This window comes from Schistocerca serialis, chromosome 1 (genome assembly GCF_023864345.2).
Source record: "Schistocerca serialis cubense isolate TAMUIC-IGC-003099 chromosome 1, iqSchSeri2.2, whole genome shotgun sequence".
In the NCBI taxonomy this organism is placed as follows: domain Eukaryota; kingdom Metazoa; phylum Arthropoda; class Insecta; order Orthoptera; family Acrididae; genus Schistocerca; species Schistocerca serialis.
Window position 1 is genome coordinate 763,719,817 of NC_064638.1, and position 27,537 is coordinate 763,747,353.

The window sequence follows — 27,537 nt, forward strand, 5'->3', positions numbered from 1 at the left end:
TCCGCTGACACAGTGGCGGCGTCTGCACGCGACGGCTGTCTGCGGCAACTGTCCACCTGCTCGGCGACTACGTGTCCACGCCGAAGTGCCTATCTACCTCTCCCTCGTATGAATCTGTATACTTATGAATATGTGCTCGTCTTTGTAAAAATAGTGGCACTCGGAAGGGATAATCTCAAGTCGTTGCACTTGCTCCTGTGTTGAATTTCATAAGTAATCGTTTCATTTCATAGTCACCCGTCCACTTTGTACCCTCGGGAGTACCACTCGGCATACTGCACTACGCCGAGCCACTTCACTTTATCACCCTTAATTACTTTTGACCCCGCAAACATACACTAGGAGCAAAAAAAGGCACACTACAAAGGAATTATCCAAAGGGAATGGAAATCAGTAGAACTAATGTACATGATAGACAAACAAATTATTACAGTTTCAGTAACATTTGATGATTTATTCCAGAGAAAAAGCTTCACATATTGAGAAAGTCAACAATGCTTTGGTGCACCTCTGGCCCTTATGTAGGAAGTTATTTGCTTGGCACTGACTGACAGACTTTTTGGATGTCCTTCTGAGGGATACCATGTCCAACTGGAGCGTTAGATCGTCAGAATTATGAGGTGGTTGGAGGGTGCTGCCCATAGTGCTCCAAGCGTCCTCAACTGGGGAGAGATTCTGTGACCTTGCTGGCCAAAGTAGGACTGGGCAAGCAGGAAGATAAGTGGATGGGCGATATCTTGCTGAAATATAAGCCCAGTATGGCTTGTCATGAAGGGCAACAAAACGGGGCGTAGAACATCGTCGACGTACCACTGTTCTGTATGGGGTTCCTCAGATGATAGCTACGCGGGACCGCTATGTAAAGTAAATGGTACGCCAGCAATAACTGGTTGTCAGGCTGTATGGCGGGCGACAGCCATGTCGGTGTCCAACCGCTGGTTTTGGGCGTCTCCAGACACTTCTTCGGCTTGAAATCTCACTGGCTGCGGCCGATGAGCAACGATGACTTGTCTAAGACGCACCAGACAGCACTAGTATACCAACTGGACTGTCCTCGCCATAGTGCTCGACAACCAGGGGTGTCATTTCTTTCCACGCAGGACCCCTTTTCTTGTCACCAGTGGCACCTTTACAGCATATCGTACGTCGGCGATATTCTAAACCTCGTTTTCTTGCCCTTCCTTGCAAGCCATCGTAGGCTCACATTTCGGCAAAATAACACCCGACTGCACATGGCGAGAGATTTTATTGCTTGTATTTGTACTTGCCTAACGTGTCTAACCCTACTTTTTCCACCAAGGTCGCCGGCTCTCCTCCGCAGTCAGAACGTTTGGAACATTACTGGCAGATCCCTTCGACCTGATCGGGATTTTGAAGATCTAACGCATCAACTGGGCAAAAACTTGTCCGATGTTCACCAGGAGGACATGAAACAACTCTACCCAGTAATACAAGTGAAATAACTGCTTGCAGAAGCGTCAGAGGTGGGCCAGCGCGTTACTGACTTGCTCTGTTTGTGAAGCTCTCTTCCTTGAATAAATCATCCAATTTTTATGAAACTGTAATCATTTGTTTATGGAACAAAGAGCAACTTAATTAAGCCCCAACAAACGTATATCAACTTTTTCTGCCAGAATAGCGGAAGGATCTGGTACAAATAGTAACGCGTAACATCGTTATAATTCTAAACATAAATAACTGAGAAAAAACACACGGTGTGGTGAGAAGTATGGAAACACCACAAGCACAACATATTATCTGACCTAATACGACGTAGGCAAACCGATGTCATTCAGTCATTTTGGAAGATAAGATAAGGTCCTGTATGGTTTTCGAGGGAATCTCATACCATTCTTCCTCAAAAATAGTGGCAAGTTCAGGTAGCGATGACGCAGGTGGTTAGCGATCACGTAACGTTTTCCCCAAAGCAGACAACAAAGGCTCAATAAGACTGAGCTGCCGTGACTGTGGTGGCGAAGGCAGGTGCTCACAAAACCAGTACTAGGTAATGCGAGCTGTGTAAACATGGGCGTCACCATTGAGGAACATCACCATTGGGGAACAAACATTGTACCATGGGCTGGATCTGATCAGGCGAAATGGTCACATTGTCCTTGCAAGAATGCGACCTTGCAGAGTAACCATTGGACCCATGGAATACCACGATATGGCAGCCCAAATCAACACCATGCCCCCACCCCACCCCCACCCGCCTCCCGTGCTTCACTCCTTGTTCATAAACTCAGGCACAAGTTGGAAACAGCGTGCAACAAGGTTCGTCCGATCAAATAACATTCTTCCGTTGCTCAGTGTTCCAGGTTTTATGGCTTAGGCACCACGCTTTCCTGTTACGGTCGTTTGAACCACTTATGAGTGGTTTTTGATTTGCAGCTCATTCTGCAATTTCCTGTTTTCGCTGCCCCCTTCCGTATTGTTTTGTTGCTGTTATGGTTGACAAGTGCGACATTGATTTCTGTAGTGACATTTACGTCTGCCTTCCTCGTATTTCTATCCACAGTCCTCTTCTTTGAGTGTCTGCCACAATCACTCTAAACAATTTCGTATGCCATATGAAAATTGAAGGTGGAGAGGGGGAGAAAGGAAAGCAAAGGAGAAGGGAAGGGATTACTGATATCAGCTGCGTCGAAACACTCATGTAGTTTTGTCCGCGTTGTGACTCGGTCTATGACGTCTTTCCGCTTTTCTATTTGTGGTATAAATCTTCGATACGGTGCCCTTTGAAACATCAAACACTTTGGCTACCTTGGTTACAGAAGCACCTATCACACGACCACTAGAATTTGTCCACGTTCGAATCTTCTTAGATCCAACATAATACAGTCACGTTTCCACAGAACACTGTTCTGACCACGACCGACACGTGCAACCTACTGAGGACATTGGAGAGATGCCGCTGCACGTGAAATACAGCAGTGCAGCCCGAAGGCTTCGCTGGCGTCTGCATTTATATTCAGCCACGGATTTCTCACTCTGTTTCCATATTTTTGTGTAACCCCTCTATTTTTAATACAGGAATTTCCGTGTGTTGTTGCTGCCAGAAGTTTACACCACTCTCCACAGGGTTTTCACTTCAGCCACTGGATTCGTGCTTCAGCATTACTCTTTACGAAGGTTGTAAGGGTACAGATACCGCTACTGTTCATACTGTACAGTGAAATTGAATTCGTGGCACGGCTCTGTCTTCTCGCTTGCCCAGATGGGCACGGTTGTGCAGCTAAGGCGCTGTCTTCGCGCCAGAGGCCTCGTTTGGCCACGAGCTGTCTGCAGCGGCGCCGACCAGATGAGATGCGTCCCTGCGACGGCGTGATAGCGGGAGAGCAGTATGCCTCTGCGGAAAAGTACTATGTTGGGACTATAACTTGGCACGCAGACTCCCCGGATGTCATCAGTAGAAGCAGGCAACAGTCGGGGAACTTCATGCAGTTGTGACTCACAGATGTTCGTTGCCAACTGCGCAGAGTGCTGTTACCCGGTGTTGAGTCCTCAGTCTTCGGCTTTGTCACTGAGTTTTTCTGTCCGCCCCCGATAGCTGAACGGTCAGCGCGACAGAATGTCAATCCTTAGGGCCCGGGTTCGATTGCCGGCTGGGTCGGAGATTTTCTCCACTCAGGGACTGGGTGTTGTGTTGTCCTAATCATCATCATTTCATCCCCATCGATGCGCAAGCCGCCGAAGTGGCGTCAAATCGTAAGACTTGAACCTGGCGAACGGTCTACCCTACGGGAGGCCCTAGTCACACGACATTTACATTTTACTGAGTGTTTCTGGGTCTTGTTGTAGTATTTTCATTGTGAATTTTTCGAAAATTAGCAATAATACTGTTGCTGGTCCATTGCGGATGTTATCTTCTGAAAAGGAAGCCGGTTATCAGAAGCTTGTGAAAGCTCAAAAAGACAGGTTTGTGATACCTGTGCTGCGTGCTTACGGTACATGGTGGCGGAGCTTGCTACCCCTCACAACCCACCTATCCCTGTAGTTAATCCTAGCAACTCTCCCCATTCCCCGATCCCTCCACTCTAGCGAGATGCCAAGTTATCGATCGCGAGTAGTCCCGTCAACATCATCTGGAGACAAAAAATGTTGATGTGGCTAACAATCCCGTGGTGTGCAGCCGGTGGCCACCCATTGATGCGACAGCCGAGGTTGTCTCTGTGACCGAGATCACCATGGACATACCGGTCAGCAGTTCTTGGCAGTGTAGAGCACAGTTCGTCGAAGGCCCCAGGCGGGCGAGGAGAGACACTGTAGCGTGAGCGCCGTGGAGCGTCGTGGAGTTCGTGTTTGCAGAGTTGCAACGACCGTCGTGGACATGAGCGTGCTGTACGTCGGCATCGTTTGCTGCAACGTCAGGCGGTGTCGTTTCCCATCAGCCAGAGAAGTGGAGCGGCGGAGAGTGTAGTAACTGGAGAGTTTGGCAGATGACCTAGAGTTGCACTTTGGTGACTTACATCGATCGACGGGCGACTGAGAGGTTGTGGTAGAGTAAATCATTGTTCGGCAGGTGCCGGAAGTGGTGAAGTCAGCTGTCGCCTTTTGTGGTGTGTCCATACACACTGAAACAGAAATTTCTGAATAGCGCTTTGGGACCGCAGTGTATCAGACAGTACTATTTTCTGTAATTCCTGTTATTGCACTCACGTAGAGTTCGTTATTCCATTAACTTAAATAATTATTAGTTTTCTGTGCTGCGCTGCGTGCCTTTTCGTAATACTAGATGTCTCAGCTCTGTGGAGTTGCTACTGTAGCATCAGTCAGTCACCGCTGGTAGTGAGCACCTCCTGTCTGTGGCAGTTGCTCATTTTAGTTATGCAGTGTTGCTTACGTGCCCATTTGTAAAGCTGTTATGGGCTGATATTGTGATATCTGTCTCTTGGTAGGAGTCCACCTCTTTACCTCCTGGGCTTATTAAGATTATTGCTTAAGAGTATCAGAATATCTTGAATAAATTTATATATTATTTCTGGGCTTATTAAGATTATTGCTTAAGAGTATCAGAATATCTTGAATAAATTTCTGTATTATTGTCGTGAAGAAAAGAAAGTGGAGCATCCAGAAGACTTGGTTGGCCGATAATATAACTTCGGACACGTACACATAATAGGTGACTATGTAAATGATTAAAAGTGCAATACTTTCTGTGAGGTACAGCGTCAACCAGAACGAATTAGTGTTGTTCGTGTTCACTGTTATCACCAGACTTTGTACGGTACGTAAGGGTAGTGAACAACTTCGGATGTGAGTGATCGCTGTAAAGGACTGGGATGTGGTTGCACGCGTGTGAGACTGCATTATCAGCACCTGACAGATTCTGGAAGGAGCCTCATTGGGCGTCTCTATTCTGCCGGTGTGTCGAACTGTCCAGTACGAAGATTTCAAATGGTTCTAAGCACTATGGGAGTTAACATCTGAGGTCATCAGTCCCCTAGACTTAGAACTACTTAAACCTAACTAACCTAAGGACATCACACACATGCATGACCAAGACACCATTCGAACCTGCGACCGTACAGCAGCGCGGTTCCGGGCTGAAGCGCCTAGAACCACTCGGTCACGGCGGTCGGCTATGAAGATTTGTTGAACATTCGGATGTGCCGATGGCATGGCACTGGACTGCATGGTAACCGGAGGATAGACATACTCGGTGTAAGAGATTGCCTCGAACAGGTTTGACAACAACAACGCAGGATCGCCGTATTGTGAACCAATCACATTCTAACTTGAGTTTCAAATGATCTATGAAACGTGTAACTAAGTACCCTCCTGCCAAGGAAGCAAAGAGCGCTGATGGATGACGCCTCATTATGTTCAACGATGAATCGTGGTCTACAATACCTCGGTTTACCACCCTCGGCGAGTATGGCGCCGACCTGGTGAGAGATCCCATTAGTCCCATGTACTGGAGAGGCACATCAGTCTTACTCGTGGCGTCATGGCGTGGAGAGCCGCCGTTATGCCTTCTGGTCACGGATGGCAGTGGTTCAGGCAACTCTGTCACCACTCTGTTAAAATCTGGTGCCATTTTCCAAGAGGTCATAATGCTCGTGCACACATCGCGCGTATCTCTATGAACTACCTGTGTGATGATGATACTCTCGTGGCCAGCAAGATTCCCAGATCTGTCATAGTTAGATCGTCAGCGGGACCATCTCAGACATCGGCCCAATGCCAGTACCCGGGACATCCAGGATCAATTAAAACAGTTGTGGGCCAGCTTGCCTGAGAAGAGGATTCAACGGCCTTGTGACACCCTTCCCAACCGAAACGCCGCTTCCACTCAGGCCAGTTGGTGAGCAACGGTGTACTGAGAATTGTGCACATACTTCCAAGTTCTTTGTAGATTTAGCAGTCACTGAAGTAGTAATAAGTATTTCCCCAACTCGTGAAGCTTCATTTCTTTTCCTGCTCCCCTTCTTGGTGCTTCACTCATTTTGTCACTCGATGTACTACAGCTACCGGACTGAATGAGAATGTAATGCGAACGTTTTAGGTTAGGCTCTACCGTGACAGTTATTGACATCAAATGAAACAACAAGTTTTCTATTTACCTCCATGACGCGTATCATCAGGTGGATTTACATCTGATAGTATGACATATGTGTGTGTTGTGTTGCGATTTTTGGAGGAACTTGTTGCACAGTCTCCAGTGGTCACAGATTTCTTTCACTGTCATAACACATAAAATGTATACTGCCATACAAAGACGTTTAACATCGTGCATCCCCGTCAGCAACTGTGATAATTAAACATGTAACACGTCAGCCTCAGTAGCAAAATGGTTCAAATGCCTCTGAGCACTATGGGACTTAACTTCTGAGTTCATCAGTCCCCTAGAACTTAGAACTACTTAAACCTAACCTAAGGACATCACACACACCCATGCCCGAGGCAGGACTCGAACCTGCGACTGTAGCGGTCGAACGGCTCCAGACTGTAGCGCCTAGAACCGCTCGGCCACTCAGGCCAGCCCCCAGTAGCAAATGGAAACGAATCTTTACCTAGGTTTCATCTAAAATAATTCGGCCTTCTTCAGAAGCTATTGGCATGCGACAGTTTACTGTCAACAGCTTCTGAAGAAGGCCGAATTATTTTGGTTGAAACCTAGGTAAAGACTGGTTTCCATTTGCAACTGAGGCTGACGTGTTATATGTTTTATATGTGTATCTAGACTGTCATATTTTGTAAACAAATATGGCATTGGCGTTGGCATATTGGCATATCTGAAACGTGTCGTGGAGATAAATGATGAGTGACTGGTAACGGTAAACTTGTTCTTTCATTTGAGAATACGAGTCACAGCCAGATCCAAACTTCCATATGTCGCCAACTATGCGTCTATGTTCTGAACTAGTACATCCACTATGTGCAGGTGAGACGTTGTACTTGAAAGCCTCGCCTCGCATGGGCAGAAAAGTACGATATTGCAGTGCCTGTGTTTCTCTGATTATGATGCAAATCTCCTTTGTACATGCATGCATGTCCAAAGGCACTTTGCATCGTAATCAGAATAACACAGGCCCTGCAGTATCGTAACTCGAGTATGGGTCTGCAGACCTGTGAAACCAGCTAATTAGCTTTGGTCATTGTAAGCACAATCCTATGAAATCAAAGTATAATAAACGATGTCTAGCACAAACTGTTCTGATTCCAAGAGACCTTTTCCATCAGTTTTTACTTGTTAATGATTTTTTATACGGAATTGTGAGCGTTGGATTTTATAGCGCACGTGTCACAAACTTTACTATTGTGATACGTGCACCTTGAGGTTAGAGCTACCAACGAGTGCAGTAAAGCATATGAGTTCAGTGCTAAACCACTACGGTAGAAAACTAAAGAAGCCAGTGTTAAAGAACCAATATTAATCTAAAACCAGTGTGGGGCTAGACAAGGTTGAAAAATGTTTCAAATCCTCTAAAGGACAATACAGAACTGATTAAGTATCTCACGTGTTGAAGGGCTTCCGTCGTTAGTGCCGTAAATATCACGTATCGTTTGCCTAGTGTCCAGGGAGAGTGCGTACAAGCTATTGGAATGGCCACAACAATGTACCAAAAGCCCTCGCTTTACGTATATTTATTCCGTTATTTCTTGTCGGAAGTATATTTCTGAGACTGTTTTCTATAAGTCTGGTATTGTGGAGTTAAACTCTACGATAATACCATAACAGAAACAAAGTTTGTGTTTGTTTCTCGGTGTTTAATGAAGTTTTGAATGCGCACTGCACTTAACTCCACGCTAGGCTGGTCGGAATTCATTTAAGAAAATAACGTTACAAATATGTTTGACGAGGTAAAAAAATTAACTTGAGTGCAAAAGTTAGGTTCCTCCGTACATCTGCAGAAACGAATTGGTCTTCCTTACACGAGACCCCGAGCAGTATTCGCCGGAACTTCTTATTTGTTTACCGTTGCGCATTTAGACTTCTTATTCTACAGTATGCTTCAGACATTAACCAGACAGATTTACAATTCGGTATCCTGTGACTGATCGAAGAAATGTCATCTCCTTTCCTGTACAAGCCTTTCGGTTTTCCTTCGGTCAGTACGCATCTTTCGTTTCAATAAAGTGATACTGATACAGCCGTAAACTTAAAAAATTTTAGTTCTTTTTCTATTTCTGATTGCTTTCCATACCGCGTGTAATTATTCCACAAGTAGCATGGAATCTGTTGGTTTTATCTCTTACTCTGATATCACAGCGCAAATAGCTAATACACTGACGGAAAAAATTGCGACACAAAAAATTATTAACGTAGAGTACTGAAATTTCGGGAATACTTTTGTCGAGGTAACATATTTAAGTGATTGACACTGCAAAGCCACAGTTTAACGTTGGCATGGCATGAGCCTTTGCAAATGATAAATGTTGGTACATTAATATCCGCTGTAACCACCAGAATGTTGAATGCAAGAGTGTAAACATGTATCCAGTGTGTTCTACATATGCCGGATGTAGGTTTGTGGGACGGAGTTTAATTCCTGTTGCACTTGGTAGGTCAATATAAGGATGGTTAAAGCTGTCTGTGGATGACGCTGGAGTTGTCGGCCGATGATATCCCACATGTAACAGACTGGAGGCATACCTGACTATCCAGCAGGCTAAAGCAACACGTCAACACTCTGTAGAGCATATTGGCTTTCAACAGCGGAATGTGGGCAAGAGTTACCCTGTTGGAAAACATTCCCTGGAGTGCTGTTCATGAATGGCAGTGAAAGAGGTCAGATCACCCGATTGACGTACAGTTCTGCAGTGATGGTGCGTGGGATAACCAGAAGAGTGCTTCTGCTATCTTACGAAATTGCACCTCCTACCGTAACTTCTGGTGTAGGTTCTACGTGTTTAGCACGCAGACATGTTGGTTACAGGCCCTCAACGCTCCTCCATATAACCAACACAAAACCATCACTGGCACTAAGGGCGATCAAGATTTCATCACAAAACACAACGGATCTTCACTCTGTCCTCCAACTAACTCATGCTTAACTCCACTGAAGTCGCAAAAGGCGGTGATTTGGGGTCAGTGGAATACAGGCTTCAGGGCGTCTGGCTCGGAGCTGTTCTAGAAGTAACTGATTTGTAACAGTTGTGTCACTGTGGTACCAACTTCTGCTCAAATAGCTACTGCAGATGCAGTACGATGCGCCAGAGCCACTCGCTGAACGCGATGGTCTTCCTTCTCGACCTTCTTGCGACCATCGCTGCCAGCAGTCACGTACAGTGGCTACATTTCTGCAAGTCTTTCTGTAGTATCGCAGAAGGAACATCCATCTTCTTGTAGTCCTATTACACGACCTCATTCAGACTCAGTAAGGTGTTGATAGTGGCATCTCTGCCGTATTATAGGCATTCTTGACTAACGTAAACTCACCATGTCCAATTTCAAAAGTAAGAAACGCTCACGACCGTTGCGGCTTTTGTTTGAAGCAAACTTGTTTTGCATCCTCATAGTGACTCAACTAGTGCCTCTCTTATGCGAGTGGCTCGGAATCTGACTAGACATCATCTTTCAGATGTAAAAGCACGCCTACCAACTTTCGTCTTGAACGTACAACTCCTTCATGGTGCTGTTTGTTTTTCCGTTGGCGTATGAGAAACTTACTCCCTTGGCTTACCAATAGCTGTGTTTTATCTTCATCATGGGTCTTTTCCTGTGGATGCCATTACCGTTTCCTGTTTTTTTTTTTTTTTTTTTTTTTTTTTTAGATTAGGAAATTGTAGAATTTTACATGTGCCGTGATGGACACGACAGCATTTTCTTGATGCCCACATAAAATCTGAATTCCCTGGCGGCTGTGTGGTACAGCCATTCGATACTGACGGCGCATTTGTTCCTGTTCTACCGACGGCAGCAAGGCAAGGGCGGCTGTGGTGAGTGAAATGATTGTATGGCAGTACCGGTCTAGAGACCCTATCTGGGGTTGTGACTCTTGGACTGGGCGACGCGGTACGACATCGACCAGGTGATTGGAAGATAACTGTAGATAAGAGAGAGGACCAGACCTGTCTGCCAATGAAGTTAGAAGCGTTTCTGGATTTGGTACGACTCTGAATCAACAACTGTCTCATCAGTAGTATAAGTTTAGAATATTAGGGGCTGTGACCGCCTTGGAAGTGTACCATCCAAGGGCGTATGTTTAAGGAAGTACTGCACCACCCCATTGTCATGACACTGGGGCGTCTGCATGAGGTGATCGAGGCTGTCGCCAGTATAGTATCAGCATTAACTGAAATAGCATCTGACGTTTCATTCATTGAAGGAGGTGAACCCTTCCGCACGTTGAAGTAAGACTCTTGAAGGCCCGAATAACGCGTTATATTAATAGGTCGTGTGGTATGAGTTAAGTGAAGCGGGGCGACCAAGTGAGTGAACAAGTAGAACAGTTTCTGGAACAAACAGCTTCTGTCCTCTCTGATCGCTCTGAGGAAGTATTGGCTCAAAATGCAGGAGAGAGTTAGACAGCGAAGCGCTCAGAAGCAACTGCAAGCGAAACTGAATACAGGGTGAGTCAGCTAACATTAGCACTGGAAACACCTTGCAAACCACAACAGACTCAGAATAACCGATTACACAGACCAAAAGTGAGGAGAGGGGCTGGTGGAACTAGTTAATACAAACCTTTGAGAAATGTACGGAAGTATGATTTTCAACACATACTTATATTTTTTTAAACGGAAACCTGTTATTATTTTTAGCACAACTGAAAATAGAGGCAAACACTTAATCAAATGTTTAGATGTGTGTGAAATCTTATGGGGCTTGGCTGCTAAGGTCACCAGTCCCTAAGCTTACATACTACTTCACCAAAATTATCCTAAGGACAAACACACACACCCATGCCCGAGGGAGGACCCGAACCTCCGCCGGGATCAGCCGCACAGTCAAACACTTAATCAATGCCGTTTGTTACATTGTAAAAAGTTAAGTACATCCGGAGTAATTTGCAACGTAAGGTTGACGCTTGAAACCTCGCGTATTGTAACAAAGAAGATCTGCAGGGGTATGTTTACAAATACTTCAATGGTTAGGAGTTTGGCTGTCTCAGTGTCTGCATGTAGCTCTTGCTCGATTAGTCCTTGTACTCAGAGTAACTGTAGTACACCGTGATACCGGACGTCTGTGATGCTGTGCCGTACACAAGTGGGTATAGAAGTAAGCACTGTAGGAACGCGAGGAGGTCGCAAGTACAACAATGTGTACAGTGTTGTAAGAACTGTGAAACAGTTTTGTTCTAACTCGTATGGTCTTAACACGCAAACGGGTCCGAAACAAACCCACCACAGGAGAAGCAGGTGCAGTTGGCGTATTATCTGCTGTTCCTGTGAACCCACACATGAGTTTACGTGACATCCCTAGAGGCAGTGCAATGAGTCAAAGTAGCGTAATGCGCATACTTCATCGTCACAAATTTCACCCGTATCGTGTGTCGCTGCATCAGCAATTACATGGAGATGACTTTAATAATCGAGTGACTTTCTCTCAATCGGCATTAACAGAGAAATCGTTGCAGTTCTACCTGTTTACCGATGAAGCAGGTTTCACAAACCACTGTGCAGTGTATTTACGAAATAAGCTTTACTGGTCCGTGAACAATCCTCGCTGGCTTCGACAGGTAGAACGACAGTGACTGTGGAATATAAATGTATGGTGCGGAGTAATTGGCGACCATCTCGTTGGTCCTCACTTCATGGAAGGCACCCAAACAGCTGAAAAATACACACATCAAAAAAAGTTTTGCATCACCTCGTCTCCGAGAGATCAGGAACCTGTACAGAAAATTGTAATAGAGATCAACATAATCATTATTTCCGCCTTTTTATTGCTCATGAAAACCACACATTTCATGTTGTACCACCATACAGCAAGACTTATAGAGGTGGTGGTTCAGATTGCTGCAAACACTGGCACCTCTAATACCCAATCGCGCGGTCCTCTTGCATTGATACATGCTTGCAGTCGTCGTGACATAAAATCCACAAGTTCATCAACGCACAAAGGGACTGTGTCTTCGATGCAATACCCACAGTCTACGTGTGTCTTCAGGAGTTCTGGGGACCGGGGTGATGCAAAACTTTTTGATGTGTGTACATCTAGTTTCTACAAAATTTACAGCAAATATTGCTGGAAAATGTCCTGCTGGAAATGCGTAGACGTGTGTAGTATCAACATGATAGTGCTCCTGCAGATTCTACAATGAACACTAGGTTGACTCTTGAGAGAATGTTCGACGAGTGTTTCATAGGACGTGGCGGACGCATAAACTGGCCAGCCCGTTCTCCTGATCGTACAGCTTTAGACTCCTTTCTGTGTGGTACCTTAAAGGAGAACGTGTACCGTGACGTGCCTACAACCCCAGAGAATATGAAACATCGTATTGAGGCAGCCTGTGGCAACATTACAGCAGATGTACTGCCTCGTGTAAGACATTCATTACGCGGTAGATTGCAACTGTGTGCAGCAAATAATGGGCACCATTTTGAACATTTTTTGGCCTGAAATGTCAGGAGACACTCTTTTACGTTCTGTAATTCAAATCAGCAAGCAATTATGAGACAGGTACAGAAATTTAAGTATCTCAGGGCACATATTGATAAAAATGGATTGGGACATACAGAAGTAAAATACAGAATACAGCAAAGCAGGAAAGTGTTAGGGGGTATGAATCCTTTTTGGTGGGATAAAAGTATTTCCAGCAGGAATAAGAAAAGATTAAGTAAGATAATGGTTGAATCAGTGCTACGTTATGGATTAGAACTATGGATCTTAAATGCGGATCTCAAAAGAAGACTGATAGCTGTGGAAATGGATTATTTGCGTAGGAGTGCCAGAATATCAAGAATGGAAAGGAAAACTAATGAAGAAGTAAGAGCTAGAATGAAGGCAAATGATTCAATGATAAATAGAATTGAAAGAAAATCATTAAAATGGTACGGGCTTATGATGAGAATGCCAGATTATTGGTGGCCAAAAAAAGGTTTATGAATAGAAAACACACGGCAGATGTAAGCACGGAAGATCACGACATTCTTAGACAGACCACGTAAATGGAGTAATAGAACACCGCAGCATCGACAGGGAAGATGCGCTGGATAAAGAGACATGGCGGAGGATAACAGGAATACAACAAGATTCTGTTATTAATTAATCTTTGCATTGGTTAGTCCTGTAATAATAATAATAATAATAATAATAATTGGAAATGAAAAACAAATTTGTAAGTTTATCTATATTCTTATGTTAACGTACATTTTCTCATAAAAAATCAGTGCCGTACAGTATTCTTCAGAGAAAAACACTAATAAAAATGTTAGCATGTGGACGTAACGTGCTGTTCATGTCTCGTCTGTGTCTACGTTGCATTATTGTTCTTTTTGTATCCCTGATTAATTCGGTTCTCTCAGATACAAACGACTGAACTGCTGAGAACCTTCTCACGCGTCAACTTTACGTTACAAATTACTCTGGATCTAATTAACGTTTTACCACGTAATAAACGGCATATATTAGGATTTTTTTTCGATTTTCTGTTGTGCTAAAAGGAATAACAGGTTTCCATTTAAAGAAACATGAGTATGTGTTGAAAATCATACTTCTGTGCATTTCTCAATGGTTTGTATTAACCAACTACTCCTGCCCCTCTCCTCACTTTTGGTCTGTGGAGTTGGTTATTCAGTGTTTATTGTGGTTTTCTGAGGTGATTCCAGTGGTAATGTTAAGTGACTCACCCTGTATTATAGTCACCTCGAACACACAGTTATTGACAGCAAGGAGTCCACCGGACCAGGATTGCAGTAATATGTCTGCTAAAGTAACAAACCCTTTTACTTGGCCTGTTACTGTTACGGCGTAAAGTCAAGCACCGGCACGCTAGTCGGAAACGAGGGAGCAGAGAGGGCTGTGTAGAAAGCGTCAGACAACTGCACCCTCACCGACCCCTCTCCAGGACGACAACGCGACGGCAGCGGCCTCTGTGCGAAGAAGGCATAAGCACCGCGCCGACTGTTCGTGGTCCACGTCTACAGCAACATCAAGATTAGGTAGACCAGCGGCTTAGGAATTGTATATACTGAAGAACATTGTTTACTTTGTCTATCGCCCTTTGCTCGCGACACATCTGTTTAGCACAATTTTAAGAATTGTCATGTACTTCTCGTAATAAAGCTCATAAATAAGACTTGGTAGAATTGTTGTGTAGCGATGTGAGAAACAGGTTTCCTAGACACCCCATCTTTCACAATTAGGCAGGATTCAACAGTTACAAGTAGGTAGATAACTGAGATAGCTTCTCACAGATTCAGCACCTTCTGTCGTTCCGAGATTATTTACAGGAGCAAGGTGAAAATGGTGACTTTGGGAGACAACGGTTCTACAAGCTGCCATACACAATACATATAAGTCAGTCGATTCACAGTGTTAATACGGCGAGGGTGGCACAATATAGTCTCAATGAATTCTGTTAGTATACAGGGTGTGCCACGTAAGAAGTAACACCCCTTTTATTTCATGATCGATTATACGTATCGAAATGCCGTTTTCGGTAAATGTTAGAGCGTCGAGAGACACGTCCTGCTTTATTTGGTTAATGTTCTTAGCTCTGGTGTCAACAGAGATAGTGAAGCAAGTACTTTTGCTTTTTTACAGAACCGTATACCTTATGTAACTACATTAGATAGCTTTTAGATAGCTCTTGAGAAGATAATTACAGTGGTAAAGCATTTATTAAAGTCCTAAAAGAATTCGAGAAATGTCCTAAAATTTGAGAGCACGGTGGCCGGAATCGTCGTGCAAACACTGCCACGCAGAGCTATCGTGCTACGCTTTGTCAGAATATCAAACACATTTGCCTGTTTACTTGTCTGCACTGCAGGCTTCTTATTTCTACTTCAACATTCATTGCCTGCAGACATGTACACCAATGAGGAGAGTTTGAATATACTATTTTTAAATAGAGAATGTAAGGGAATTGCCGTAAGAGCAATACATCGGTATAAGGCTATCAGTCTGGACGGCCAACGTCCGACGTGCCAGGCAGTTGCGCGAATTATTAAGACGCTAGTACGAACAGGCTATTTGAACGTCAAAAGCAGGACAAGAAAGAAGATTGCGATTGACAGAGAACGCGAAGAAGCTGTTCTATCTATGACGCTAATGAATCCTTTCAGTGGTACGAGACATATTGCCAAAGAATACGGAATCATCCAGGAGAGTGTCATTCGCATCTTGCATCGACAGAATTTCCATACCTAGCATCTATCACTACATCAGGCACTTGACGACCGCGATTTCAAACGTCGAACAAAATTTTGTCGGTTTGTCCTTCATTAACTGAGAGGCGGCCCAACGTTTTTACCAAGTGTGAAGCAAAGTTTACCAACCACGCTAATGTAAATTTGCGTAACATAAACTACTCGACAGCCAAAAATCCACTGGCTTCTTCAGATACAGCATCAGTGGCCGTGGAGCGTATACGTATGGTGCGGCATCATAGGAAATTATATTATGCTACCTTACTTCACCTCAGGCGTTCTAAATGGACTATGCGCACTTTCTGATGAACATTTTACAGGTACTTCTAGAAGAGATACCACTTGATATTTGGCGGTATATGTGTCTGCAACACGATGGTTGCCCAGCTCATTCTCCCCGTGTTGCAAACGCAAATATTGTATGAGAACCTTCCTGGACGTTGGATAGGACGAAACTCAGTTATCAAATGGCCTGCGAGGTCCGCATATTTGACTCCAAAACAAAAAAAACTGGTGTCCAAAATTAAAGCAACAGACCACTGTTTCCCCGTCCTGAGTCTAGTTCACGATATAATCATGCAGACTGTCAACAGATGTGTGTATCATCGTATTCTATACGGAAGATAACATTCCGATCAACGGGAAACGACACCGACGATGACGTCAGGGCACCTATCAAACGCAGTAGTGTTTCTCGGGTAGTAGCACATCCACAGTTGTTGTGTACACAGCACAGACAGTGCAGTAAGGCACAGGAAAGACGCCTACCATAGACTCTGCGGTGGAGGGCCATAGGAAGAATGGAAGCAGGACAGTTCGCAAACTCATGTGGCCCGATGGCTTAACGTGAATCGTTATGTTGTTTCTCGGATGTGGCCACAGTTTATAGAGACCGAAATGAATCACGAAGATCAGGGCACAGCCGACCACGTGTGATCTCAGGAAGAAAGGACCATTCGTTGACTGTAAGGGCACGACGGTACGCCTTAACACTGCGCAGAAAGTGGCACATATCCTCGAAGTATCCACTGAACGTGTTGTACCGAGGCTAACGGTGTAGAGAAGTCTTTGACAGAGTGGCCTTCATTGTAGGAGACATGCTGTATTTGTACCTCTGACGTGCCTTCACAGAAGGGAACGTCTAGAGGGAATGCTTTCGCGGCGATATCCGTTAATCTCTCTACGCACGTTGGACACTGTGGACACCATATAAAGAATACGGCGGTCTTCATCAAACGGATTAAAGGTCTGCGACTTGCTGAAGGGAATATTATGTTTAGCTTCGATGTGGTTTCTTTATTCACGTGTGTCCCTATCACAGACTCAATTGACTTACTGTCCCAGCTCTTTGACGACACCATCGTGGCTTTATTTAAGCACACTCTGAAGTCATCATATTTCTTACATGATGGAGAATATTTTAACCAAACTAACGGCGTGGCGATGGGAAGTCCATGAGCTCCAGAAGTAGCCAACCTGTTTATGGAGCCTTTCGAAGACATCGCCTTGGGCACGGCTCCAGAAAAGCCGAGCTGTTTTTATCGCTACTTCGACGATTCTTTCGTCATTTGGCCACATGGACAAGAAAAGTTAGAAGAGTTCCTGGAGCGCCGGCCGAGTGGCTGAGCGGTTCTAGGCGCTACAGTCTGGAACCGCGCGGCCGCTGCGGTCGCAGGTTCGAATCCTGCTTCGGGTATGGATGTGTGTGATGTCCTTAGGTTAGCTAGGTTTAAGTACACTCCTGGAAATGGAAAAAAGAACACATTGACACCGGTGTGTCAGACCCACCATACTTGCTCCGGACACTGCGAGAGGGCTGTACAAGCAATGATCACACGCACGGCACAGCGGTCACACCAGGAACCGCGGTGTTGGCCGTCGAATGGCGCTAGCTGCGCAGCATTTGTGCACCGCCGCCGTCAGTGTCAGCCAGTTTGCCGTGGCATACGGAGCTCCATTGCAGTCTTTAACGCTGGTAGCATGCCGCGACAGCGTGGACGTGGACCGTATGTGCAGTTGACGGACTTTGAGCGAGGGCGTATAGTGGGCATGCGGGAGGCCGGGTGGACGTACCGCCGAATTGCTCAACACGTGGGGCGTGAGGTCTCCACAGTACATCGATGTTGTCGCCAGTGGTCGGCGGAAGGTGCACGTGCCCGTCGACCTGGGACCGGACCGCAGCGACGCACGGATGCACGCCAAGACCGTAGGATCCTACGCAGTGCCGTAGGGGACTGCAACGCCACTTCCCAGCAAATTAGGGACACTGTTGCTCCTGGGGTATCGGCGAGGACCATTCGCAACCGTCTCCATGAAGCTGGGCTACGGTCCCGCACACCGTTAGGCCGTCTTCCGCTCACGCCCCAACATCGTGCAGCCCGCCTCCAGTGGTGTCGCGACAGGCGTGAATGGAGGGACGAATGGAGACGTGTCGTCTTCAGCGATGAGAGTCGCTTCTGCCTTGGTGCCAGTGATGGTCGCATGCGTGTTTGGCGCCGGGCAGGTGAGCGCCACAACCAGGACTGCATACGACCGAGGCACACAGGGCCAACACCCGGCATCATGGTGTGGGGAGCGATGTCCTACACTGGCCGTACACCACTGGTGATCGTCGAGGGGACACTGAATAGTGAACGGTACATCCAAACCGTCATAGAACCCATCGTTCTACCATTCCTAGACCGGCAAGGGAACTTGCTGTTCCAACAGGACAATGCACGTCCGCATGTATCCCGTGCCACCCAACGTGCTCTAGAAGGTGTAAGTCAACTACCCTGGCCAGCAAGATCTCCGGATCTGTGCCCCATTGAGCATGTTTGGGACTGGATGAAGCGTCGTCTCACGCGGTCTGCACGTCCAGCACGAACGCTGGTCCAACTGAGGCGCCAGGTGGAAATGGCATCACAAGCCGTTCCACAGGACTACATCCAGCATCTCTACGATCGTCTCCATGGGAGAATAGCAGCCTGCATTGCTGCGAAAGGTGGATATACACTGTACTAGTGCCGACATTGTGCATGCTCTGTTGCCTGTGTCTATGTGCCTGTGGTTCTGTCAATGTGATCATATGATGTATCTGACCCCAGGAATGTGTCAATAAAGTTTCCCCTTCCTGGGACAATGAATTCACGGTGTTCTTATTTCAATTTCCAGGAGTGTAGTTCTAAGTTTTAGGGGACATGACCAAAGCAGTTAAGTCCCATAGAGCTCAGAGGCATTTGAACCATGTTCCTGGAGCACCTGAACAGCATCCACGACCACATCAACTTCACAATGGAAGTAGAGGAGGAGGGTTCCCTGCCGTTCTTGGACGTGCTTGTCCGCCGTAAACCCAATGGGTCTCTAGGTCATAGCGTTTACCGCAAGCCCACCCACACGAATCGGTATCTGCACGCCACCAGATACCATCACCCAGCACAGGATCAGTCAGTTCTGAGGACCTTACTACATCGAGCTGAAACCGTCTCAGACACTGAAATCTTGCCGAGAGGATTGAGCCACTTACGTAATTTTTTAAAGAAAAACGGTTACAACAACAAACAGATCTCACAAGCAGTGTCATCCAAGCCTCAAAGGAAGAAGACCTCTGAAGAAAACACCAAGTAGGTTGCATTCTTACCGTTTTGTTGTTCGACAACAGGGAAGATTAGTCGGTTCCTGAAGAGGCATAAAATAGACACAATTTTCAGGTCTGCGGCAAAGATCCGACAACTAAAGAAATCCGTGAAAGACGATGTAGGCCTCAGAACGCCAGGAATTTACAAGATACCGTGTGGATGCGGGAAGTTCTATGTCGGCCATACTGTTCGCTCTATTGAACAACGCCGCATAGAACATGAAAGGTGTTACCGTCTGCGCTATCCCGAAAAGTCAGCTGTAGCTGAACATTGTAAAACGGACACCGAATTGCATTCTTTGAGACGTTTATTATTTGGTTCAAATGGCTCTGAGCACTATGGGACATAACATCTATGGTCATCAGTCCCCTAGAACTTAGAACTACTTAAACCTAACTAGCCTAAGGACATCACACAACAGCCAGTCATCACGAGGCAGAGAAAATCCCCGACCCCGCCGGGAATCGAACCCGGGAACTCGGGCGCGAGAAGCGAGAACGCTACCGCACGACCACGAGCTGCGGACAGACGTCTGTTATTAAACGGACTAATGGCTTCTGGGATAGCGTGATAAACGAGGCCATTGAGATTAGAATATCTGACAACACCTTGAATAGAGATGGTGGATTGCAGCTGAGTACAGCATGGGATCCGGTGTTGAGGGAGTTGAAGCGGGCCCGGCGGTCGCGCGGCCAAAACATTACCATATATGGTGCGGGACCGAGCACCAGTGACGTCCCGAGCGACGGCACGGCTATATAAGCACGGCAATGACAACCACACGACAGTCATCCACTTGACAATGGCAGAGGAGACCTCTGCCGAAAGCTCGTGGGCAGTAAACCACTTGACGTGGCTTGAAACCCGATTATCTTTTATTAATAGAGTGAAATCGTCAGCATGCTGTCTGGACATTCGAAAAGTGGTCCAATGTTCTTTTCACAGAAGAGTCCCGGTTTGGTTTGGAGAAAGGTTCTCGACGGATTCACATCTAAAGGGAATGTGCAACACAATTTGGAGACCGGGAAAGTTGAGAAAGAGACCGATATCGAGGAAGATGTTGTGGGCAGGGGTTATGTTGATTACTCGAACATCTCTTCATGAAATTATACGGGAGAATCGGAAAGGTTTAACTGCTGTTAGATGTGGTGACGACGACCTGGGGCTTGATGTACGGTTGTTGCGAGGTGCTGCGCGCCATTTTGGAAACGGAAGGTATTGTACGGATGGCTGGCCAGCTCACTCTCCCGATTTGAATTCGATAAAGCATGTGTGGGATGCACTAGGGAGACATATTGCATCATGTCGGCATCCACTCTCCAAGACTTGTGACAGCTCTGCAGGAAGAATGGGCGTTTTTGCCTCAACATCTCTTCATGAAATTATACGGGAGAATCGGAAAGGTTTAACTGCTGTTAGATGTGGTGACGAGGACCTGGGGCTTGATGTACGGTTGTTCGACCTATACTTGAGTATTGCTCATCAGTGTGGGATCCGTACCAGATCGGGTTGACGGAGGAGATAGAGAAGATCCAAAGAAGAGCGGCGCGTTTCGTCACAGGGTTATTTGGTAACCGTGATAGCGTTACGGAGATGTTTAACAAACTCAATTGGCAGACTCTACAAGAGAGGCGCTCTGCATCGCGGTGTAGCTTGCTCGCCAGGTTTCGAGAGGGTGCGTTTCTGGATGAGGTATCGAATATATTGCTTCCCCCTATTTATACCTCCCGAGGAGATCACGAATGTAAAATTAGAGAGATTCGAGCGCGCACGGAGGCGTTCAGACAGTCGTTCTTCCCGCGAACCATACGCGACTGGAACAGGAAAGGGAGGTAATAACAGTGGCACGTAAAGTGCCCTCCGCCACACACCGTTGGGTGGTTTGCGGAGAATAAATGTAGATGTAGATGTAGATGACATTGATGACGTTATTCACAGCCTGCTCCGTCGTTGTCAGGCCTGTATTGCTACCAGAGGTCGTCACATCAAACAGTGAGCATATTAACCAGTGCGTGTGCAAATCTGTTACACTGGAAAAAACGAAGAACGTTTTCGTCTACTGTTATGCATGTTGCAGTTGTTGACGTTCTGTATTCTTTGCAGGAGCAGACATAATGTCTGATAGGATAGCCACAATCAGTGATGTTACAATGTAACTTTCAATCCGTCTTGATTGAAAAATGTTTATTCATATGACCGGTTTCGGTTCCTGTAGAACCATATTCAGATCTACTATTTCGGTTACAGGAGTAACCCGTCCAAATACAGCAACTTTCACATGCTGCGTCACATCACGTGATTTGGACGGTTATCTCCTGTAACCGAAATAGCAGATCTGAAGATGATTCTACAGGAACCGAAACTGGTCATGAAGACGGATTAAAAGTTATATTCTGTATTTTTTGCATTGTTTCTACTTTGCTATCACCTGTTTATAATGTTTTGTGGGAAAATAAAGGCAACCTTTCAAAATTTCCGTTTCTTAATTTAATTTTGGACACCAGTGTAGTTCGAAAACCCTCCACGAACGATAATCTGTCACTAAATATAGCTTTCATGGTAGGATAGACGGAAAGAGGAAGAACAAAATTTCCATTATTCACGAAAGGAAACAGAGCTACGTCTGTTAAGACAAATTATTTTTGAATGCATTGTGGGAGTGAACAGTGATCAAAGTGTTACAAATATTTACTATCAAAAACAGTCTCGATCATAATTTATTTATTACGGTGATGACCGGTTTGTGGTCATCTTCAGACCAACGAGTAAGGACCTCCTTCTGCTGGAGAATCACTCCATCAGGAGAAGGTCCTTACTCATTGGTCTGAAGATGACGACGGTAGTGGTCGAAACCAGTCACTGTAATAAATAAATTGCGGTCAAGACTGTTTTTGATAGCAAATATTTGTTAAGACAAAGACTGCACAACTTGTAATATCGAAAAGTCCGCAAACCGACGGCAGGAGGAGGAGGCCAGTACGCTGTGGTGGTAGGCGCCTACCTTCATGACGTCGTACTGCTGTTGGTTGCAGTCGACGCGCGATGGCCCCTCGGGCACGGCGTTCAGCCGCTGGTCGTCCTCTCCCAGCGGCTCTGCTTGCTTCGCCAGCACCAGTGGCGGCGGCGGGGGCGGTGCCAGGTCTGCCGGTGAGGCGTCTGACTCGGCGTCCGCAGCCGGTACACCGCTGCTGTCGGCGAGCGCCGCCGGCCGGGGCGGGCCTGCTGGCAACAAGCACAGTCCAACCAGTTTCGTTATTTCAATAATCAAATGTTACATACAGTGTGGTGACAAAAGCCATGTGATGCCTCTTATTATCATGACGGATCTCTTATTGCCTAGCGTAGTGGAGCAATTCGTCGTGGTATAGACTTAGCAAGTCGTGGGAATTCCCCTGCGGGAATACTGAGTCATGCTGCTCTATAGCCGTCAATAACTGCAAAAGTGTTGGCCCCGTGCAGAATATTCCGCGCCAACTGATCTCTCGATTATGTTCCGTTACTGCTCATTGGGATTTTCGTCTGGCGAGCGGGATGGCCAAACTATTTGCTCGAATTGTCCAGCATATTCCCCAAACCATTCGCGAAGAGTTGACATGGGGCATTCTCATCCATAAGAATTGCATGTATGTTTGGGAATATGAAATCCATCAATGACAGCAAATGGTCTCCATGTAGCTAACATAACTTTTTCCAGTCAGTGATCGGGTTAGTTGGACCAGAGGAGCCAGTTCATTTCACGTAAACACAACTGACACCATTATGGAGCCACCATATGCTTGCACAGTTCCCTGTTGACAACTTGGGTCCATGGCTTCGTCGGGTCTGCGTCACATTCGAACCCTACCATCAGCTCTTACCAAATGAAACTGGCACTCTTCTGACCAGGCTATGCCGGCCGGTGTGGCCGAACGGTTCTAGGCGCTTCAGTCTGGAACTGCGCGACCGTTACGGTCGCATGTTCGAATCCTGCCTCGGGCATGGATGTGTGTGTTGTCCTTAGGTTAGTTAGGTTTAAGTAGTACTAAGTTCTAAGGGACTGATGACCTCAGATGTTAAGTCCCATAGTGCTCAGAGCCATTTGAACCATTTCTGACCAGGCTATGGTTTATCAGTTGTCTAGTGTCCAACCTCCAACCAGTATGATGACGATCCCAGTAGAGACGCTGCAGGCGCTGTTTTGTTAGCAAAGGCACTCGCGGCAGTCGTCTGCTGCCGTAACCAAATTTCGCCACACTGTTCTAACAGATACATTATTTCTACGTCCCACATTGACTTCGGCGGTCATTTCACTCAGTGCTGTTTGTCTGCCAGCACTGACACCTCTAACAAACGCTGCTGCTGTCGGTCATTAAGTGAAAGCTCTCGGCCACTGGGTTGTCTTTGGTGAGAGGTAATACCTTGTAATATTGAATCCCTATCAATTTACAAAATGGAATGTCCCATGCGTCTAGCTCAAACTACCATTTCACGACCGAGCGCTGTGGCGAAGTGGTTAGCACACTGGACTCGCATTCGGGAGGGGGACGGTTCAATACCGCGGCCGGCAATCCTGATTTAGGTTTCCCGTGATTTCCCTAAATCACTCCAGGCAAATGCCGGGATGGTTCCTTTGATAGGGCACGGCCAGCTTCCTTCCCCGTCCTTCCCTAATCCGATGAGACCGATGACCTCGCAGTTTGGTCTCTTCCCCCAAACAACCCAACCCAACCATGTCATGTCCAAAGTCTGTTAATTACCATCGTGTCGCCATAATCACGTCGGAAGCCTTTTCACATGAATCACCTGGGTACAAATGACAGCCCCGCCAATGTACTGCCCTTTTATACTTCCTCTATGCGATACTACCGCCATCTGCATATGTGGGTATCGTTATCCCATGACGTCTGTCACATCAGAGTATAGCCTCGTGTTATGTGAACATGTAGCCTGTGATAGTTTACTGATGTAAGTTGTAATATTCACGAGGGTAATGATGTAAATAAAAATTTCAATAAGTAATGCCTTCTTACTATTGGATGTCTGAAGGCCACTTCACACTTTACCCCATATACTACATGGTGATTCCTGATTATAACACTTTCCACCAAAAAGATATGCCTGGATCAACCAAGACGGATTTACGAAAATAATGTTCGCGCTCGCTTTCCGTAGCATAACTGGCCGCTACGTGGTTGCCTGTTGTCCTATAAAGATGTCTCGTTGCCGACAGGTTTCTTTTCTGCTGGCCGCAGTCTCCAACGTACATTCAGTAAGCAGCACATAACGAAGTGGCACATAGGAAATAATTGAGTGGTATTAAAAATGAAACTATAGATTTTTTTGGTTGCCACCTGATTTTATTTCTATTTATAAAAGCAAAAATTGAAGATAGAGGATTCTGATAAACATAATACGGCGAGAGCCATAACACGATTACCAAGAACCATCGCTCAGTGGACGAGGGGTCAAAATAAGCAAACACGTGTCTCCGCTTGTACGCAGGTACTCGACTCATTCTGAGAAAGTGGCGTTGGAAGTTTTCAAGGTACATTCTCTGTCTTTTAGCGAAAAAATAGTACAACGGAAGCGTCACTTTTGAATCCCATATTCGAGACCCGATTATTATTTTTATATCTGCGTTTCATTTATCTACCCATGTCCGTAGAAGATTACCGCAGGAATATTTTCCAATGCATATTGAAATTTGTTGTCCTTATTCGTCTAGTAATTGTATTTCTGGTGAATGAATTAAAAAAATAAAACAATAAAAGAATGAGAAAATAATTTGAATTTTGTCGGTGAAATTCCAGTGGTGTGCCTTGATCAAGTGATCCGTTATTCGTGGTTTCCCGCGAAATTATTGACGACCTGTTAAATCTTCATCAGTTTCAACGAAGTTTCTCTCCCAAGCGGGATTCATACGAACAAATCTCAGTTGGCAACCCTGCCTTCAAGCGATACTCCTGGTGTTCGAACTTTCTACTTTTCGAATATTACTACTATCGGTATCATCGTAGTAACGCACCAAATCTTCCTGAAGAAAAAACGTAAGAATAAAATATAAGAAATTATAGGAACTGACGTAAAAATGAAATATAAGAATCTAAGAATTTAAAAAGATTGTAAACCCTGAAAACACCATACAATTCAAATGGCTCTGAGTACTATGAGACTTAACATCTACGGTCATCAGTCCCCTAGAACTTAGAACTACTTAAACCTAACTAACCTAAGGACATCACACAACACCCAGTCATCACGAGGCAGAGAAAATCAAAACACCATAGACACACATTTTATAATAAACGTATGACGTCGTGAAACCATCCTGTAATTTTACAATTAATATATGCCACAACTTGATAAGAACCATTGTGTGATAACTTTCTTAAAAAAAGGCAGATAAATGAAAAATAAATAAATAAAAACAATAATCCTGTTTCGAAAACGGAGCACAGAAGTGAGATGCCGCCTCGCTAGCCACTGTGCGACTTTTTCGGTTGAGATTACCTCGCTCTAAATTCGAGTTTACATTACGTCGAAACCTTTGACTGTCGTTTCCTCAGAACCGCTGGCGTATCTACGGATAAGCCGAGACCTGTGTTCGCTTGTTTGGAACCGTCTTTAAGTCAGCGAAGTTTCCGGGAAATCGTTTTATGGCACTTGCCGTGTTCTCATCATGAGAGCCAGTCTACTATCGTTATTCGTGGCATAATTCCCGGATGCCAATTATTTCTAGAGCATCACAGAAATCTCAATTTTTAAAAGCCGCATACGATCTCACAGTTCACGAGATTGCACATAAACGTTTTCCGAGGCAACTTTTAACGATTTGATTAGTTTTTACTAGAAATCGCACTCGACACATAAAATACGTGTTGCTTCACCGGAAACCAGTCGTGGACTTCCAGTGAGTTATCTTAACTGTATGCCACGTGTTCATTCATGGCCGGCCGAGGTGGCCGAGCGGCTCTAGCCGCTACAGTCCGGAACCGCGCGACCACTACGGTCGCAGATTCGAATCCTGCCTCGGGCATGGATGTGTGTGATGTCCTTAGGTTAGTTAGGTTTAAGTAGTTCTAAGTTCTAGGGGACTGATGACCCCAGCAGTTAAGTCCCATAATGCTCAGAGCCATGTGAACCATTTTTGTTCATTCATGGCATGCGTGAAATGGGTCCTTAATTTTCACCAACGTCTATCAACAGTAACTGAGGTTTCTGCTTAGTTTTTACTTGTAGACCGAAAGTTACTGAAAGTGTTATTACAAGCTGTCGGAGCAAGTTAGAAGCACAGTTGAAGATACATATAAATATTTAAAGAGTAAATATAAATGATGAAACTTATGCCCCTTCACACTAGTTCTCACAGGTGAATCTCCGCTGTAGGTATAGGTTCCAGCACTATGCGTCTGATATCTATCCAACTGTTCTCACGCTCTGAGACTACCCGTCGCTGAACTGACGCGTGCCGTTCTCGCTACCTTACAGCGACGTGAATCTTTCTATAGTGAATGTTGTAACTTCGTAATAAAACGTAATGAATATAGGTGGAGATGTGGCGTAAACAACATAAAGAAAACACTTGGAAACATATTTACTTCCTTCGCCCATTAAAATAAAAATTTCAAGAAAGAGACAAACACCGTCTCCTGGGCAAGCCAAACAATGCCTCACGCCAACAGCACGAAGACATAGTGTTGACTGTTCGCAGCCCCACCGCCTTTCTGTCTCCACGCAATCCACCCCGACTTCAGGAGGCACTTTTCAGCCTTCCTTAGGATAGGATAAGGACGGTTTTGCTGGAAGATTCTAACTGTCGTTCCACTGGGCTGCCTCACATCAACCAGTGGTCGACCGCCCTCCATGACACGTAACCGTATAGACACCGGCAGATCCTGGCTCGGCCCCACTGATACGAAACAAGCTTGGCTTTTGTCCAAAAGTCTGTTCCCCGGCGACGCGCTACAGATTTGTCTTCCATGGCGAGTCAGTCTGAGCTACTAGAATATGTGGCCAATTTCGTTCCATCCGTGCAACTCGGTCTGCACTGAACTGCATTCACTGTGGCAACTTTATGGGGCAGCCACGTCATCGCAAAACAACGTCATCCAGCGCCGACAGAAACAGGTGCAGTCTCCCCGTCCAAGTTACCACTCCACTTCCTTGCTACCAACTGCCC

General features: G+C 45.6%; 1 protein-coding gene across 1 annotated transcript in view; it reads right to left on the reverse strand.

The window, feature by feature from the left end:
- Nucleotides 1-22,678, reverse strand: part of LOC126430853 (follistatin-related protein 5-like) — a 221,283-nt gene extending 198,605 nt beyond the window's left edge. Inside the window, exons 1-2 of the mRNA XM_050090429.1 lie at nt 22,659-22,678; nt 22,381-22,567 (exon numbers count right to left, since the gene is read on the reverse strand). Of these exons, the coding sequence (XP_049946386.1) occupies nt 22,381-22,567; nt 22,659-22,678 (207 nt within the window). The remainder of the gene's footprint in view (nt 1-22,380; nt 22,568-22,658) is intronic.
- Nucleotides 22,679-27,537: the final 4,859 nt, after the last annotated feature.